This window comes from Tursiops truncatus, chromosome 10 (assembly GCF_011762595.2).
Source record: "Tursiops truncatus isolate mTurTru1 chromosome 10, mTurTru1.mat.Y, whole genome shotgun sequence".
Lineage (NCBI taxonomy): Eukaryota > Metazoa > Chordata > Mammalia > Artiodactyla > Delphinidae > Tursiops > Tursiops truncatus.
In genome coordinates, this window is record NC_047043.1 from 39,534,005 (window position 1) to 39,548,783 (window position 14,779).

General features: G+C 53.6%; 1 protein-coding gene across 1 annotated transcript; it reads left to right on the plus strand.

Annotated features, from left to right (window-relative positions):
* Positions 1-2,894: 2,894 nt before the first annotated feature.
* MLN (motilin) lies at positions 2,895-8,591 on the plus strand. Its single transcript, XM_073810221.1, has 4 exons — positions 2,895-3,011; positions 4,982-5,098; positions 8,163-8,313; positions 8,578-8,591. The coding sequence occupies exons 1-4, from the start codon at positions 2,895-2,897 to the stop codon at positions 8,589-8,591; spliced, it is 399 nt and encodes a 132-aa protein (XP_073666322.1).
* Positions 8,592-14,779: the final 6,188 nt, after the last annotated feature.

Sequence of the window (14,779 nt, forward strand, 5' to 3'; positions counted from 1 at the left end):
TCCTTTCTTTTGTGAGGAGCTTCAGGGGAAAGGCCAAAGACAAGTTATCTTCCTAGTACAGCACTTTGACAGGCCAACAGAGAATCTGATCAATAGGGTGGCCTGGAGACGGTCAACATTATATATTTAAGTAACAAAAAGAAAGGGCGTTTGTTAAAATGACCCTCTGAGCGGCAGTCGAGCTCTAAGTGGACAGGAGAATGCCATCTGGGCAGGGGCTGACCTCCACCAAACCTGTCACTCGAGGAAAAGGCCTTCCAGGAAAGGCCCGACATCCACAGCGTGGCAGGCCCTGCCCATTGTTTCCACGAGCTTCAAGAATCCAGGCTCCCCACCCAGAGCCCCCAAAGGTATGGCCAAAGGTTAATGGGCTCCAAAGGGAGGGCAGGAGGTATATAAGGGCCCATCAGACCAGTCAGACACCAGTGGACAAGCAGAGAGAGGCTCTGCCTGGCCCACTCAGACCACACTCACACTGTGAGTAGCCAGAGAAGGTGGGCGGGGGAGGTATCAGCAGTAGCCTGAGGATGGGATGTGAGCCGAGCCCGCCCCGTCCAGAGCTCTCCGGGGTGAGCTGACCCGCTCCTGTGGCCCTCTGCCACCTTCAAATACCCACCTGGGCTTCAGACTGAGTACCCCGAGCTGGCTTCCAGCGTACGGGTTAAAGCTGTACACAGCGGGCAAGCGCAGGGCTGCCCGGAGGCGTGCAGGCTGGAGGGAGGAGCAGGGGGTGCAAATCCTGGCAAAAGTGAAGCTGTCTGGGGTCGGTGGTGCCATCGACTGCAGGCCGGGAACCCAAGCCAGAGCCCGGCCTGGGTGCAGGGCCATCCCACTTGGCATGGAGTCTTGGCCCCGGGAAGTTAAGGGGAAAGGCTGGGTCCCTAGGGAGACGACACGGCTGGGCAAGACTAGTGGGGCCCAGGCTTCCTCAAGGAGAGAGAGAGAAGAGACAGGTGCCCCCTCAGCCAGAGCCGAGCGCCGGAAGCCTGGAGCCCCACTCCCGGTGACGGAAAAGGAAAATCAGCAGCTCGTCATATGAAAAGCCCTCGCTCCTATTCTGAGCTCCCCAGAACGCAAATGAATGTAGGTGACATGCCGGCTGCCAGTTGGAGCACGAAAATGAGCAGCAATTGGATTTTTGCCTTTTTTTAATTTAAAGTTTTTATTGATTCTTCTGGAGTGAATTAAATGTGAACACCAGAATGAAAAGGGACCCATAGCATCTCCGTGAAGGAAATGGGACACCATTAATGTGACACAGCTGTGTCCTCTGAAAGGGAGCTCTGTTACCTCAACAGAGCACAGGGCCTCAGTTTCTGAGACGTGATCTTCAGTGGGTGGGTGGTCCGTCCCACCCTCCTGGGAATTTGTATGCAGCCGGCATGGGGGGCTTTGGCTGTCTGAGCTGTCGTGTTCTTTCTCGTGGAGTTTTAGCGACATGGAGAGACCAAGTAGGACAGGGCAGTGGGAGAACAAGAAGGCAGAGGGGCCTTCACACAACCAAGGAGACGGGTCCTAGTGGAGAGGCAGGACGCAGGCCCACAGCCTTGGAATCTTGGAAGATTCCAAAGGGAGAGTCGAAGTTGGACCTGCAGGGAAGCTTGGAGGCCAGTCTGGGGCAGGACCTTCTCCTCCCAATGGAATCCAGCCCGCCCAAGGGAGCCCTGAGGTGACCCCCAGAAGCTCTTTATCTGAACCCTGTAATCCCCCCAACCCCGCTGCAGCAGAGGCTGCTCCGGTCTCCCTTCCCTGCTCCAGGGGCCGGCCCGCTGTGGTGCCCTTCTCCCCTTTCTGTGGGCAGAGGCCACATGGAGAGCGTATTAGGACGAGCGCCGGGCCTCAGAAGGCCAGGCCTCCAGCCCCCGCTGCCTTCATATGGGTCCCTTCACCTCCCCAGGCCTCCTGTACTCCCTAGATCACACCTGCTCCCAGGTGGACATGAGGAGTGTGCGGGAGAGGGCTTGGAATGGTAAGGAATCAACCAAGGCCAGCGCCCAGCAGGCCACGCCCCCCTCCACAGGACCATCCTGCCCCGGCCCCTCTCTCAAGTCCCTGCACTCCTGAGGTCCTCACGCCCACCTGCTCCCTGGTGTCTTGGCAGCCCTCCTTCCCGCCAGCCATTCCTGACACACCTACTTCCAGGATGTGGGAGGGCCTCACACATGCTCACGCTGGCACCTCGCCAGCACTGGTGGCATTGGTGCGGGTTGTTACAGGGAGGAAGTTGTTTCTGGATGGCGGCCAGCAGGCAGCTGGACTCGCTGGAGCTGGGAAAGGGTTTGTTCCAGAGCTGGTGCTGGCCCAGAGGGATGGGAACCCTGCTCTGCTCTTAGATGCTGCTCCAAGCTGAAGTCTTCCAATCTGGCTCTGCCTCCGCATGGGCAGAGGGTCTGCGCCCTTCCTCTCTAGACCTGGGGTCTTGGCCCAGTGCTCCCAGGCAGAGCTGGAATCAGCTGGGCCTGGGTCCATCCCTTTTATCATCCTAATCGGCTCAGGGAGCAGGCAGGGTTCTCTGGATCTTGGGGCTTGGTTCTGCTGACAATCTAAGAGTTTTTTAATCTGCAACATGGGGTCCCTCCTGCTTCATTAGCCCAGCTGACCCCAGGAGATCTCGTCAGTAACAAAGGGAAGGGCCACGTGGAATGATTCTTCCCCGGTGTGTGCAGGGGGCAGGGCAGCCTCTCCTGGGTGCTTAGGGCAGAGAGGGGGCTCTGAGTTCCTCTGGTACAGCCCCACACCAGACCCAAGTCCAGACAGGGTAAGTGGCTTGCTCCGGATCACACAGCTCCAGGTGGGCCATGGACCAGAGCTGAGGGCTCCTGCCTCCGACGCAGCAGCCTGTCCCTGTACCCTACATTGGTGACAGGAGCTCCCTGTTTTCGTCCAGCTCCAGGATGCTGTCCTGCAAGGCCGTGGCCTTTCTGCTGGTGGTGCATGCAGCCACCATGCTGGCTTCCCAGACGGAAGCCTACATTCCCATCTTCACCTACGGCGAAGTCCAGAGGATGCAGGTAAGATATTCCCAGGCTGCCCGCCTCCCCAGTGTGGCCGAGTTGACCCACAGCCCTGCTCAGCACTGAAGTCACATTAGTTTCTCTGAGGCATAAGTGTTCCTTCAGTAAACCCACGTTTAATCAGCTATGCCAGGGACACTGAGGCGAATATGAAAAACCAGGACCCCAGATAACCCCAGACCCCAGCCGTACCCCCGGCCACTTCCACTCTTTCACTAGTGCCACAAAGGTATCAGTGGCTCCCACGGGCGACATCTTTTCCCACCCCTGCCCATCCTTCAGGGGAAGTTTTCAATTAACAAGCCAATAAATATTTGTGGAACATCTCTGCATCACAAAGCGCACCCCGGGTGAGAGGCCAGACACGCAAGGAAATCTCAGAACCTCCCATCTTCAGGGAGCTGGCTCGGGAGCCAAGACACAAACATATGAAAGATTCACTAATAACAGCAAACAAAAGGGAGATGTCACAAGGCAGGATGTGATTAATTGTCCAGTAAGTAATGCTGCTGGTACGCGCTGAGTTCAGGGCAGGAGAAAACATGGTGGGCTGGTGCGGAAGAGGGGAACCTGAGCTGAGGGCCACGAGAGAGAAGGATGGAGGACAGGTGGGCGCAAATGTCCGAGCGGGAAAGAAGGTGTCTTTCCGGGGAGTGGTGGCCAAAGCCTCCTTCTCTTTAGAGCCCAGAAGAAAACAGGGCAGGCTTAATGGAACTCAGGCAGCAGAGCCTAAGGAAAACTGGGCTGCTGCACCTGCCTCCCTGGACCTTTTACTTTACACATCAAGGAGTTCTGAGTGTCTCGCCACCTTTGTTTCTCTCTTTCTTTTTTTGGCCGCACTACACGGCTTGTGGGATTTTACGTCCCCAACCAGGGATCGAACCCAGGCCCTCAGCAGTGAGAGTGCAGAGTCCTAACCACTGGACCACCAGGGAATTCCCTGTTTCTCTTTAAATGGGATGAAGTCATGGACGTTCATGTCCCACGTGTCTGAGACCAAGGCTCCAACGGGGATCCATGACTGAGTCAGTTCTCTGGGAGGTCACGTGGCCCTGAGGCACAGCCTCTGTAGCAACGCGCTCTGTCCCAGGGTAGGTTTCCACACACCCAGTGAACAGCATCCTTTACAGAGGCCAGGCTGGACCCAGCTCCCCTTCTTCAGGGGTGCACATGCAAAGTGATGGAGGAGATACAGAGGCTCCCCTAAACCTACCTTTGTCCACCACTTGGCTCCCTCTGCAGGAAAGATGACCAGCTGTTCCAGAATCACCATGTCCCAGGGCAGGCCCAGAGCTGAACCCCCAGAGTGTCCTCAGAGAAACCAAAGGAATGGGGGTGTATCTGATCTCAGTGCTCAGGGACCTAGCAAGCAGGATGCCCGGCAAGATGTGGGGCTGGACAGAAAGAATCAAACTCAGTGTTACACGAGCTGGCAAAGTGGCAACCAAAGGACGCCTGGCGTTAATCTGCTCTGTGGTTTTCCTCCTCATCATTGCCAGGCACCGGCATTTTTATGAAGAAGCTGCAAACTCCTTCCTCCATAATTCATCTCCCTGTCTTGCCTCATAAATCACCTCCCAGGGGCTCCAGTTTCGGGGCCACCCCACGGCGCCCTCACCATCTTTTTTATAGGCTCTTTGCTAAGAAAAACACATTTTCACACTTAATACGCAGGAAGGGCAGCCATTATTTTCAGCATTTAACTTAATTAACAGTAACAACCTGGGTGTAATGTTTGAACTACAAAGGAACGGATTCCTCTTCTGGTTGACTTGTTGCCGGGCAAATCGAGGGCCGTTGTCAAGCCGCTGGGTGTCTGAGACACCCTGTGAGAGGTGCTGGGAAAAGGGGTTCTTTCGGCCTGAGCGGGAGCTCAGGCCACTTAGCACTCTGGGTAGAGACTCCAAGGGGCCGTATGGATGGTTGAGGGAGAGTGAGTTTTGTACAGTTTTGTGCTCAACCCCTAGGAAAAGGAGCGGTACGAAGGGCAAAAGAAATCCCTGAGTGTACAGCAGAGGTCCGAGGAGGTGGGCCCTCTGGACTCCGCAGAACCCTCGGAGGAAGAAGTAAAGGAAGTTACCAAGGCGAGCAGACAGGGGGGCAATGCAGAGAAACCCAGTAGGGGGATGGTCCCCGGCCACCACAGAATGTTCTGTGAACCAGACACTGAGGCAACAAGCTCTATCCTAGGAGGGAGAAACAGATACCGAAGATGAGACAATAAACCATTTTAGGCCCCAAATAAGGAGGCAGAGCAGAGAGTGACAGTGGGGCTGGGGACACTGCTTTGGCTGGGGGAGCGGAGGGAAGACCTCTCAGAGGAGGTGACATTTGATGTGAAACCTGAAGCATCAGGAGGAGCCACCCATGCAAAGAGCTGAGAAGGAACACCCCAGAGGAAGGAGCAGGGAGTGCAAAGGCCCGGCTCAGGAAGCCCCTGGTGGGTCGGAGGCCCTCGAGGCCCAGCGGGTGCTGAGAGAGGGCAAGAGGCCAGCAGGGCCTGGTGGGCCAGGCAAGATACCTGGGAGGGTATTGGGGGTTCAGAGCAGGGAGGTCATCTGCTCCGACTCAGAAAGAACGGAGGAGGCAGGAGTGGAGGCTGGATGCCGGTCAGAAGGCAGCTGTGGTCCTCAGGGAGAGACGACGGGGGGCCGTTTCCTGCCCTAGACTGGAGCCGGGAGACAGCTACTGCGTCAGGACACAGGGTCCAGGGCCTTGAGCGCCCAGTGAGGATGCACAGATTGTCAGGGCTGGAGAGAGCCTTGAGTTTGTCTAGTAGGACTCTTCAATTTCACAGACTCATTTATTCAGACGGAGAACACTTACTAAGCCTCCGTTACGTGCAAGGCACGCTTCTGGGCACTGGGGATAGAGTGACAAAACAGATAAATCCTCTGCCCTCATGGAGCTCACACTCCCGGGGAGAACAGAAACAAGGTACTGGAAGCATCAGCAACAGACTGCAAGCAGGGTAAATAAGCAAACTTTACAGTAGGTCACGTGGGGATAGGTGATGTGGAGGAAAATAAAACAGGGAAAGGAGAAGGGGTGGGTGGTAATTTTAAATAGGGTGATCAGAGCAGGTGTCATGAGTAGACTGGTGTTTGTGCAAAGACCTGAAGAGAGGGAGGGAGTGAACCATAAGGATATCTGAGGGAAGAGCTTTCCAGGCAGAAGAAACAGCCAGTGCAAAGGCCCTGAGGCAGGAGTGGGCCCAGAGGAGAGGGGGAGAGGGAGGAAGGGAGAGGAGAGGGGGAAGGAGAGAGAGAGAGAGCGCTTCAGCCCAGGGTGGTCATGGGGGAGGCAGAGCAAAGTGGTCAGATTCTGGAAATATTTTGGAGGTACAAGCCCACAGGATTTGCTGAAAGAATGGATATAGGATGTGAAAAAAGAGAAAAGTAAAAACTGACTTCAAGGTTTTTGGCTGGAAAACCTAGAAGGAAGGATTTGCCACTCACTGAGCCGGTGAAGCCTGTGGTTGGCTCAGGTTGGCAGGAAGATCAGGTGGTCAAACTGGACCTGTGAACTGTGAGATGCCTGTTGGGCACCCAGGTGGAGATGTTGCACCGGCAGGTAGATATGCAAGTCTGGACTTTAGGAAAAGTTGGGGCTGGAGACATAAATGTGGGAGTCATCAGCGATTATATAAAATTTCAGGCCAGGACAAGGCGAGATCCTTGGCGGGGCGGGGCGGGGCGGGTGGATGGAGAAAGAAGAAGTCCCAGGGCTGAGTGTGGAACACTTTCCTGTAAAGGGGTCTGGAAGCGGGTGGGGCAGACTGGCAGACTGATATCTAGAGAGAGTGGGGGCCTTGCCAAGGTCACGCAGTGGTCAAGGCAGAACAGAGCTGGACTCCACACCTCCTGCCTCCCAGTGAACACTGGCCAGTGATCTTTGCACCCCCTTGGGTCCCCACAGCATGCTGTCCACAGACAGTGAGGTCACACATGTGGCACAGAGAGTGACCTCGGTGCTGTCACTGCAGCGGAGGAAGGAGGGGGCACTCTTTTCCTTCCCGAATGCTCCCTGGGCTCTAGAGGAGGGAGCCGGGAGCGAGTCCTCCACCTGGCAAAGGGGGAGCTCGCTCAGAATTGCCCTCAAAATGCACCTGAGACAGAGTTTATGGCACTGACCCTGAGGTTCCCACAGTACAGGTTATATCCGATGTAACATCTCAGGAGGCTTGGGGTGGGTACCTCTTGTCCCCTCTCCTTATCCTTAGAACCATGACATGCAGGCCAGGAGGTCCTTTCTGGGTCATCCAGTCCAGCCTCTTCATTTTAAAAGTAAGGAAACCATTCCCACAGCAAGGGAACAGCACAGGCAGGGCTGGAACCGCCAGCCTGCAGAGCCGCCCCAAAGGTTGTCCTTCAGCCTCCTGAGTCCATTTCCCACCCCCGGTGTGTCGGGTGGGAGGTGGGGGAGCAGGCCTGGGACTCCTCCATCGTGGGTCTCTGGAGAGTTAGGGGGTCTTGGCTTGTGTGGCAAGACCATTGAACCAGGAAGCTCTGAGGGGGGGAGATCGGTTGGAGCCCCTTGCTCTGCCCCAACAACCTCTCTTGGTGGAGAGCCTCCAGACAGCTCCTCCAGGGTCTTACCTGTGTCCCCAGGGTGCTAGAGAAAGCGTAGCCTGGGGGTCCCGGGAACGGACCCTGGAGCCAGGCCCTCTGGGTGTACTTCTCCCTCTGCTATTTAGTACCTGTGTGGCCTTGAGCAAGTTAACTGACCTCTTTGTCCTCAGTTGCCTCATCTGCAAAATGGGGATATTAATCCCCATTAGTGTCTCTACATCATAGGGTCATTGAGAGGCTTAACCTACGGAAAGCATTTAGAGTGACACCTGGCACCTGGTACACTCCCACGTGTTAGCTATTATCATTCAGGAGAAGGGGAGGGGACTTTCCTCCTCTGATCCCAGCTTCCCCCACCGGGGTGAGGCTGGTTGATCCTCCTCCCTCCCTGCTGGTCTCAGCAACTTCCAGGATCCAGCCCCCAGGTGAGAACTGGGGAGAGGGGCCAGAGTTCCCAGAGGACCCCAGAGGATCTGGAAGAGTGGCACGGCTCCCCCGCGGTCCCTCCAACCACCTGTAGGGCACCCAGGGGTCAACGGCGCACTCTGCCTTCTGTTAACTCTGCCTTATTTCACAGCTGACTGCTCCCGTGGAAATTGGCATGAGGATGAACTCCAGGCAGCTGGAAAAGGACCGGGCCACCCTGAAAGGTCTGATGCCTGAGGTGCTGCTGTCCAGCCAGAAGGGTAAGCGGAGCCAGGGCGCCTCTGGGTTCATATTCCTGCAGCGTAGCCAAGCAGGGTTTGGGGGCTGTGATTTGTTTTTCTGCTTTGCTCTTGAGAACCTGAAGCTGCCTTCTACCGCAAGCTCCCACACCCCACCCCATCTCCGAGGGGAGCCTAATCACAGATTTGGTGGGGGTACGGGGAGGGGGCGAGGGGGCGGGCCTCGGATGGCTGCCGGTGGTTGGGGAGGCCCAATTCCCCAGCCAGGGGCGTCTCCAGGCCCTGCCTCCAGGGCTCAGACCCCTTTCTCTAACGCCTTTCTGGCAGAGGACCACAAATGACAGCAACCCCGACCCCTCCCCCTGCACAGATCTGTTCCTTCCCTCCCCGAACGCTGCTGAGGCTGGTTGGTGACTCTAATGGAAACCCTGGCGTAGTATGCCACAAAAGCCTGCATTTTTTCCCCCTCATCCATTCTGCAAATCAAAGTCCTGAGCCCCATTTGGCCTTCCCCGGGTCAAGGTCGGCCTGAGTTACTTGTGCAAAGCTAGGTCCTATGTGACAAACAGCCACCAATTTCTTCTCCTAGTCCCCAGGAGGAGAAGAGAAAGGCCAGGGGAAAACGTTTGGGGCGGAGGAACTGAGAGGTTAAATTACTAGCCCCAGGCTATGGAGAAAGCTAGAGGGAGAGTCTGGCCAGACCTCCCCTCGTTCCCCAGACCTGCAGGCAGGTTTAGAAGGCGGTTTCACAGATGGACCTGATGACACTTCTGAGCTGCAAATTTCCTTTGCTTTTCTCCAGCAGCCAAGTGACAGGTCACCTGCGGGAGAAGCTGGATGGAACTCGGATCCCCCCACCCCCCATCCAGAGAGGCCCCGGGAGCCCATCTGCACAGCCCATCTGCTGGGCTGGGAAGGAAAACACCGTCTCCCAAGAAAATCCCCCTCCAGCAAATAAATCATGAAATATACAGAAATGACTCTTTTATTTAATATTTTAATTTCCAAAGGTCAGAGTCAGGTCATGCCATAAAGAGGGAAATAATAAAGCTCAGAGAGAGTTTGGCCATAAATGGTGCATATATTAGCAACGCATGTGCCTTTTGTAAGTTCTGTGTGCAAATATTAATTGAGACCCACGGAATCGGAAGATTTGCGCCAGCCCTTCCGTTCTAGGTAAGGAAACTGAGTCCCGGAGAGACGGCATCTTTGGCCCATGTTCTGAGTCAGTGGCAGAGCAAGCACAGTAACTCAGGCCTCCTGAATCCTCGTCCATTTTCTGTTTACTGACTCGAGGTCTAATGGACCAGAGCGTTTTAAGGCCTCTGCGCTCAACCCCTTGCTGGGTAACTTCCAGCTAGCCCTTTAACCTCAATGAGCCTTTGCAAAAGCAAGGTGGTAATATCTGCCTTGAGATCTGGGGACGGAGGCACCAGCAAAAAGCACATTACTATTATTATTATCACCTTGTGACTACATGCTCCAGCATCTATGGCAAAATTACACAGCCAACCCATTTTATTTCTGCCTTCTAAACAAAACTGGATGGGAAATTTCATTCTAATTTAATTTTACGCTAATGAATGCTCATTTATTTATAAACTGGGGCCATATAGGAACCCAAGCTCCATGCATAGGTTACCAGCAATTAGACAACAGTGCCCATTCCATATCGCCACCCGCCTCAGCCACTTCAAGGGCTTAGCCATGGATAACAGTCAGAACAAGATGACTCCAGCCCTTAAAAAGGACCCTCGCTTGGGGTGCTCTGAATGCCCCTCGAGGAAGCTTACACGGGACCCAGAGCCTGCACACAGCACGTTCACACAGTTTCCAGTGCACGTACTGATCAACCCAAGCACAGCTGCCGGATCCCGGGAGATGCTGCCCAGACACCCGCTAATAAACGGGGAGAGAGGGCTGCAGCAGGGCACATGAAGGGAGGAAAAGCCACAGGAATCTAGCTATAAAGCACGCGATTGGAGGAACTGGATCCAGAACTCCTCCTCGCCCTTCCAATTTCCACCAAGTTCCTCCGTTATCAGTAACGCTCTCCAAGAAGCAAAAACGTAAAATGTTCACTGTCTCTTTCCTTGTGGAAAACACAGATTTTGCGTCTTTTCCTCGCCCTCTGCCGAGATCTGCCCCTACAGTGAGACCACCTTCCCCCACCCCCAGCAGGAGGCACCCATTTCTGGGGCGGGGTGTGGAGGTCCCAACATCCTCTGGGGAATTTTCCCGAAGCTCCTGAGGGTTGAAATGGGTGCTATGGAGGGAAATGAGACACCTAGGAGATTTCACCCCGGATGGTCTGCATCTTTTTCAATGGGAATTGCTTCAGCAAGCAGAGCACCTAGGAAGCGTGAGGATGCTGTCGGTTCCGCAGAACAGGCCGGTTCAAAGCTCAGCGCTGCAGCCGACTTGTCCCCCACCCTCACCCGGTGGCCTCTGAAGTGCTTCCCAGTAATGAGCCACGACGGGGACCCAGCCACCACCTGCTTCTTTATGCACAGCGCCCTGGCCGCCTGTTTAGATATGTCGGCCCCTTTCTTCTCTCGTTTTCCTCCTCCTCCTGCCACTGGTTCGATTTCTCATCATCGGCTCAAATAATTCTTTTTCTCCAATGAGCGCCTCCGTTTCCAGGACAGCGGACTCGACTGCTTACAGGACATGCACAGCCCTGGAAGAAATTAAAACTGGGTCGGGGCGGGGGATAGCTTGGGGAGGTTCTGAACTGAGCCAAGGAGAAAATGACCATGTTTTCACAAAACAGAAGTAAAGAGAGACACACTCTTGATTAAAGCTAGAGGATGCCTAGACCAGGACCCAGCCAGCATCAGAGACAGGGAAAGTGCCCAGAGGAACCAGTAGGGCGAGGACGCAGCTTCTCAACATCTGGCTGAGATTTATCCAGCAAAATCTACGAGTCTCTCCAGATACCTGGCAATTACAGAGAGTTACAGATTACCCGTTTTCATCTGGAATGTACTTTTACACTTAGGACCACGGGTAATTATAGGGCGACCTGAGCCTAGTTTCACAAGATGGAGATGATGAGGTATTTTCTTGGTAACCACGTCGGTGTGATTTTAAAATTACTGAGCTACGTGGACTTGCCATGAAATTGAATACTTAAAAGCAAAGAGTAATTGCCTGATATCTGTACTCTATAATTTAGTGTAATCTAATCATGGACAAAGCCCAAAAGAAAATGTTCTGAAAGCATTACGTTTTTCTTCATACACAATTCATTATTGACATTGGGGAATGTATTCCATGCCTCTAAAGGAACTCTTACCCACAGATTTCAAGGTGTGAAAGTGGCCAAAAGAATGAGAGTTTTGTTTAATTTTCAGCTGCTGATGAAAAGCAGGTAACCTAACTGCTCATTAAACCCATTCTGACACTTTTCTGTGACTCTGTTTGCCCCTTCATTGACCTAGAGAGATAGGTCAGGGTACTGAGATGAGGCAGCAAGATGCTGGGCAGAGCTGGGGCCGTTCCAGTCCAAATCTGAGCCAAAAATTGCACCTACATCGTCCCCCTTTCCAACCATACTCTCCCAGTGCCCCCACCACGGTGTGACGCCACCCATGCTATGGTTCGAAGGAAGCCCAGAATAGCCAAGAGGGATGCACGAGGCCGGGGACAAGGTGGATCAAGGGCAAGTCCATGGTCTGGAGCATCTGTAAAGGACCTGATAAATGTGTGCAGGGCTTTTCGCAGGAAGAGAATGAGAAAGGAACCCACTAAAAGATTTATGGCTGTTATTATTATAAGGCTCTGCCGAGGCAGAGAGAGGTCGGCAGGACAGCAGGCAGCGTGGCAGCCCCTTGGGAATCCAGAGCATCCTCCCAGCGGCCCCTCGTCTCTACTAAATGTGTGGATGTGGTTACGCAGTAGATTTAGATATTGGAGCTTGTTTTCCCTCTTCTGACTTTAAGAAATCAGGAAGACCAACCGCAGCCTGAGGTGCTCACCTTAAAAAAAAAACCACAACAAAGTGATGAGAAAGGAGGGCACACAGGACAGCCGTTGACTTTGCGATATTGCCCTCTTCTTGGAAATGTGTGTTCCCATACTCGACAGGCCCAGCAGCAGAACTAGAAGAGACACAGAAAGGCAGATCTGAGAAGGCCCAAAGGGGCCTCGTGGGCAGCTCCCAACACAACACAGGCAGTGGTGGCAAAGAAGCACTAAGATGGAGCCCTTCGGAGGGGAAGACCTAAGGGTCAGTGTCAGAAGTGTGGGGACGGTCACGTGGATAAAAGCTGATGGGCAACAAACTGACTTCACTGAAGCTGGTAAAAGTGCTTTGGGGGTGGAGAATGTTGAAGGAGGACCCTGAAGGGTTATCAATCCAGGGAAGGGGTAGACTGGATCGGGGAGTTCAGGAGGAAAATGCAGAGGCCCGAGACATGGGAGGAATGATTGACTCATGAGGTTTTATTCTTTATTCTTTTTTTTAATGAGGTTTTTTTCTTCTCTTTTTTTTAATTTTCCTTTTTTCTAATTTTCTTATTTTTAATTTTTAAAACTTTTTGGCTGCGGCGCGGCATGAGGAATCTTAGTTGCCTGATCAGGGATCAAACCCGCACCCCCTGCAGTGGAAGCGTGGAATCTTAACCACTGGACGGCCAGGGAGGTCCCTCATGAGGTTTTTTCTGACTGAATTTTCCAAACAGATTGTGAGGCTTCTTCTTGGAGGGATGGGGAAGGGAAGCATGATTGGCAAATATGCTGTAAGTGGTGGCACATTACCCCAAAGGCCTGCTAGACCCAGCGAGGCAGAGATGGAGCGCTGGGGGATGGGGGGAGGGAGGGCACTGCTGCAAACATGATGGGTTCGAGGCTGAAGGGAAGACAACAGGGTTCGGGTGGGGCTGGGGGAGGGCTGGGGGTCATTTGGCCCTGGGTGTATGTAGCAGCAGCCGGGACCCCAAACACAAGGAAAGCTGACAAAGCCCACACTGGGGACCACCCCAGGGGTGGCCCCATTTGGGTATTTTTTTAAATCGCCCCGAGATCCACTGTGTGGAAATATACTGTAACTCTGCGAAATGCTGTAACATTAACTTTGTTTAAGCATCAGTTTCAAGCCCTCTTAGAATACACGGGGCCAGTACTGATGCTGAAAGGCTCGTTCTTTATATATTGAACTGCACAGCTGCAAGGAGAAGCACAAATGTTACCAACTCATTTGTCATGCAAACAGTGCTTCAGAAAGAAAGAAAATACTATTATGTGGTATATGTGTTAGGCAATCACTATATCAAATTCATGGTATTCCGTGCAAACACAGGCAGAGGAAAGGAAAACAACACTTGGTGAGAGAAATCGCACCACGTGGGAGCAGCTAAGTCGGGGGAGATGGCGAGACTAACTCGGAAGCCTGACCAAGCGGAGGTTGTCATTTCCCCCGCAATGTGGCCAGTGATAAATTCTCCGTGATAGAGCAAGTGGCACAAATGCAAACGCTGGCAGAGGTGCCTTGTCCAGGGACCCAGGGTGGGGAGACAAGGTGTGGGTGGGCAACGGGACCATAGGGGAGGAGGCGAGATTGGGGGAAGGCGAGAACCGAATTGGAGGGGTTAGAAAGAGAATGGAACTTATGAGACCAGCAGTAAGTGTCTGGGAAAGGCAGTTGATGATCCATGTGTAAGGAATACAAAGAGGGAGTGGGAGGCAGAAGGAAGACCACAGTGTTACTTCCATTTGTCACCACTCCCCATGCTTTCCTTAGGGGTTTCTCTGTCGGGTGGGAGGTTCTACACAGCACTGATGCTGCACACAAATGGGTTAAGTGCAAACACTATGGAGCATGTGTCCTGAGCACCTTATACAAATTACCTCTTCTAATCCTCACAGCAATCCAATGAGGTTTACTGGCCAACAGGCTAGAAATGTTAATTGGATATGATCGCACGTCTAATAGTGGTGGAGTCTGGATTCAAGAACCCCCTACCTAAATCCACAGGTGACACAAGATTACATCTTGGGGTCTTCTCCTATCTATCTCTCCTTATGAAAATCCCACCATCCGGCCACACGGCCTCCTCGCACGGGCTCAAACTGCCCCTAAGAGCCCAAGGGCATTTGCCTCTTCTGCCCCCACGATGGGATGCAGTGTCCTCCTCTGGCGGGAGCTCCTTTCCTGCCAGCATCTCGCCAAGGGCAGGGCCTGCAGCCCCTTGGGGCTCAATGTCAGTGAGTGAACAGCCAGGAAAACACAGAGGCCTGCCGACCATGACCTTAGTTCAGACCAGGTCCCAGAGCGTGCCTGGGGTCTATGCCACAACCCAAACAAAGCCCTTCCCTGAACGCATTGGTCCCCAAGTGCAGAGAGAGGCAAAGGATTCCATCTCCCCACTCTCGGCAGTGCTTGTCTTTCACCATTGTCGACTAAATTGCACAACTTAAAAGTTGAGAGTTATGTTTTATTCAGCAGACGTTCTTAGGACTTCAAGCCCGGGAGAGAGCCTCTCAGATAACACTGAGAAAACGGTTCCCAAGGGGAAGAGGGGCAGTC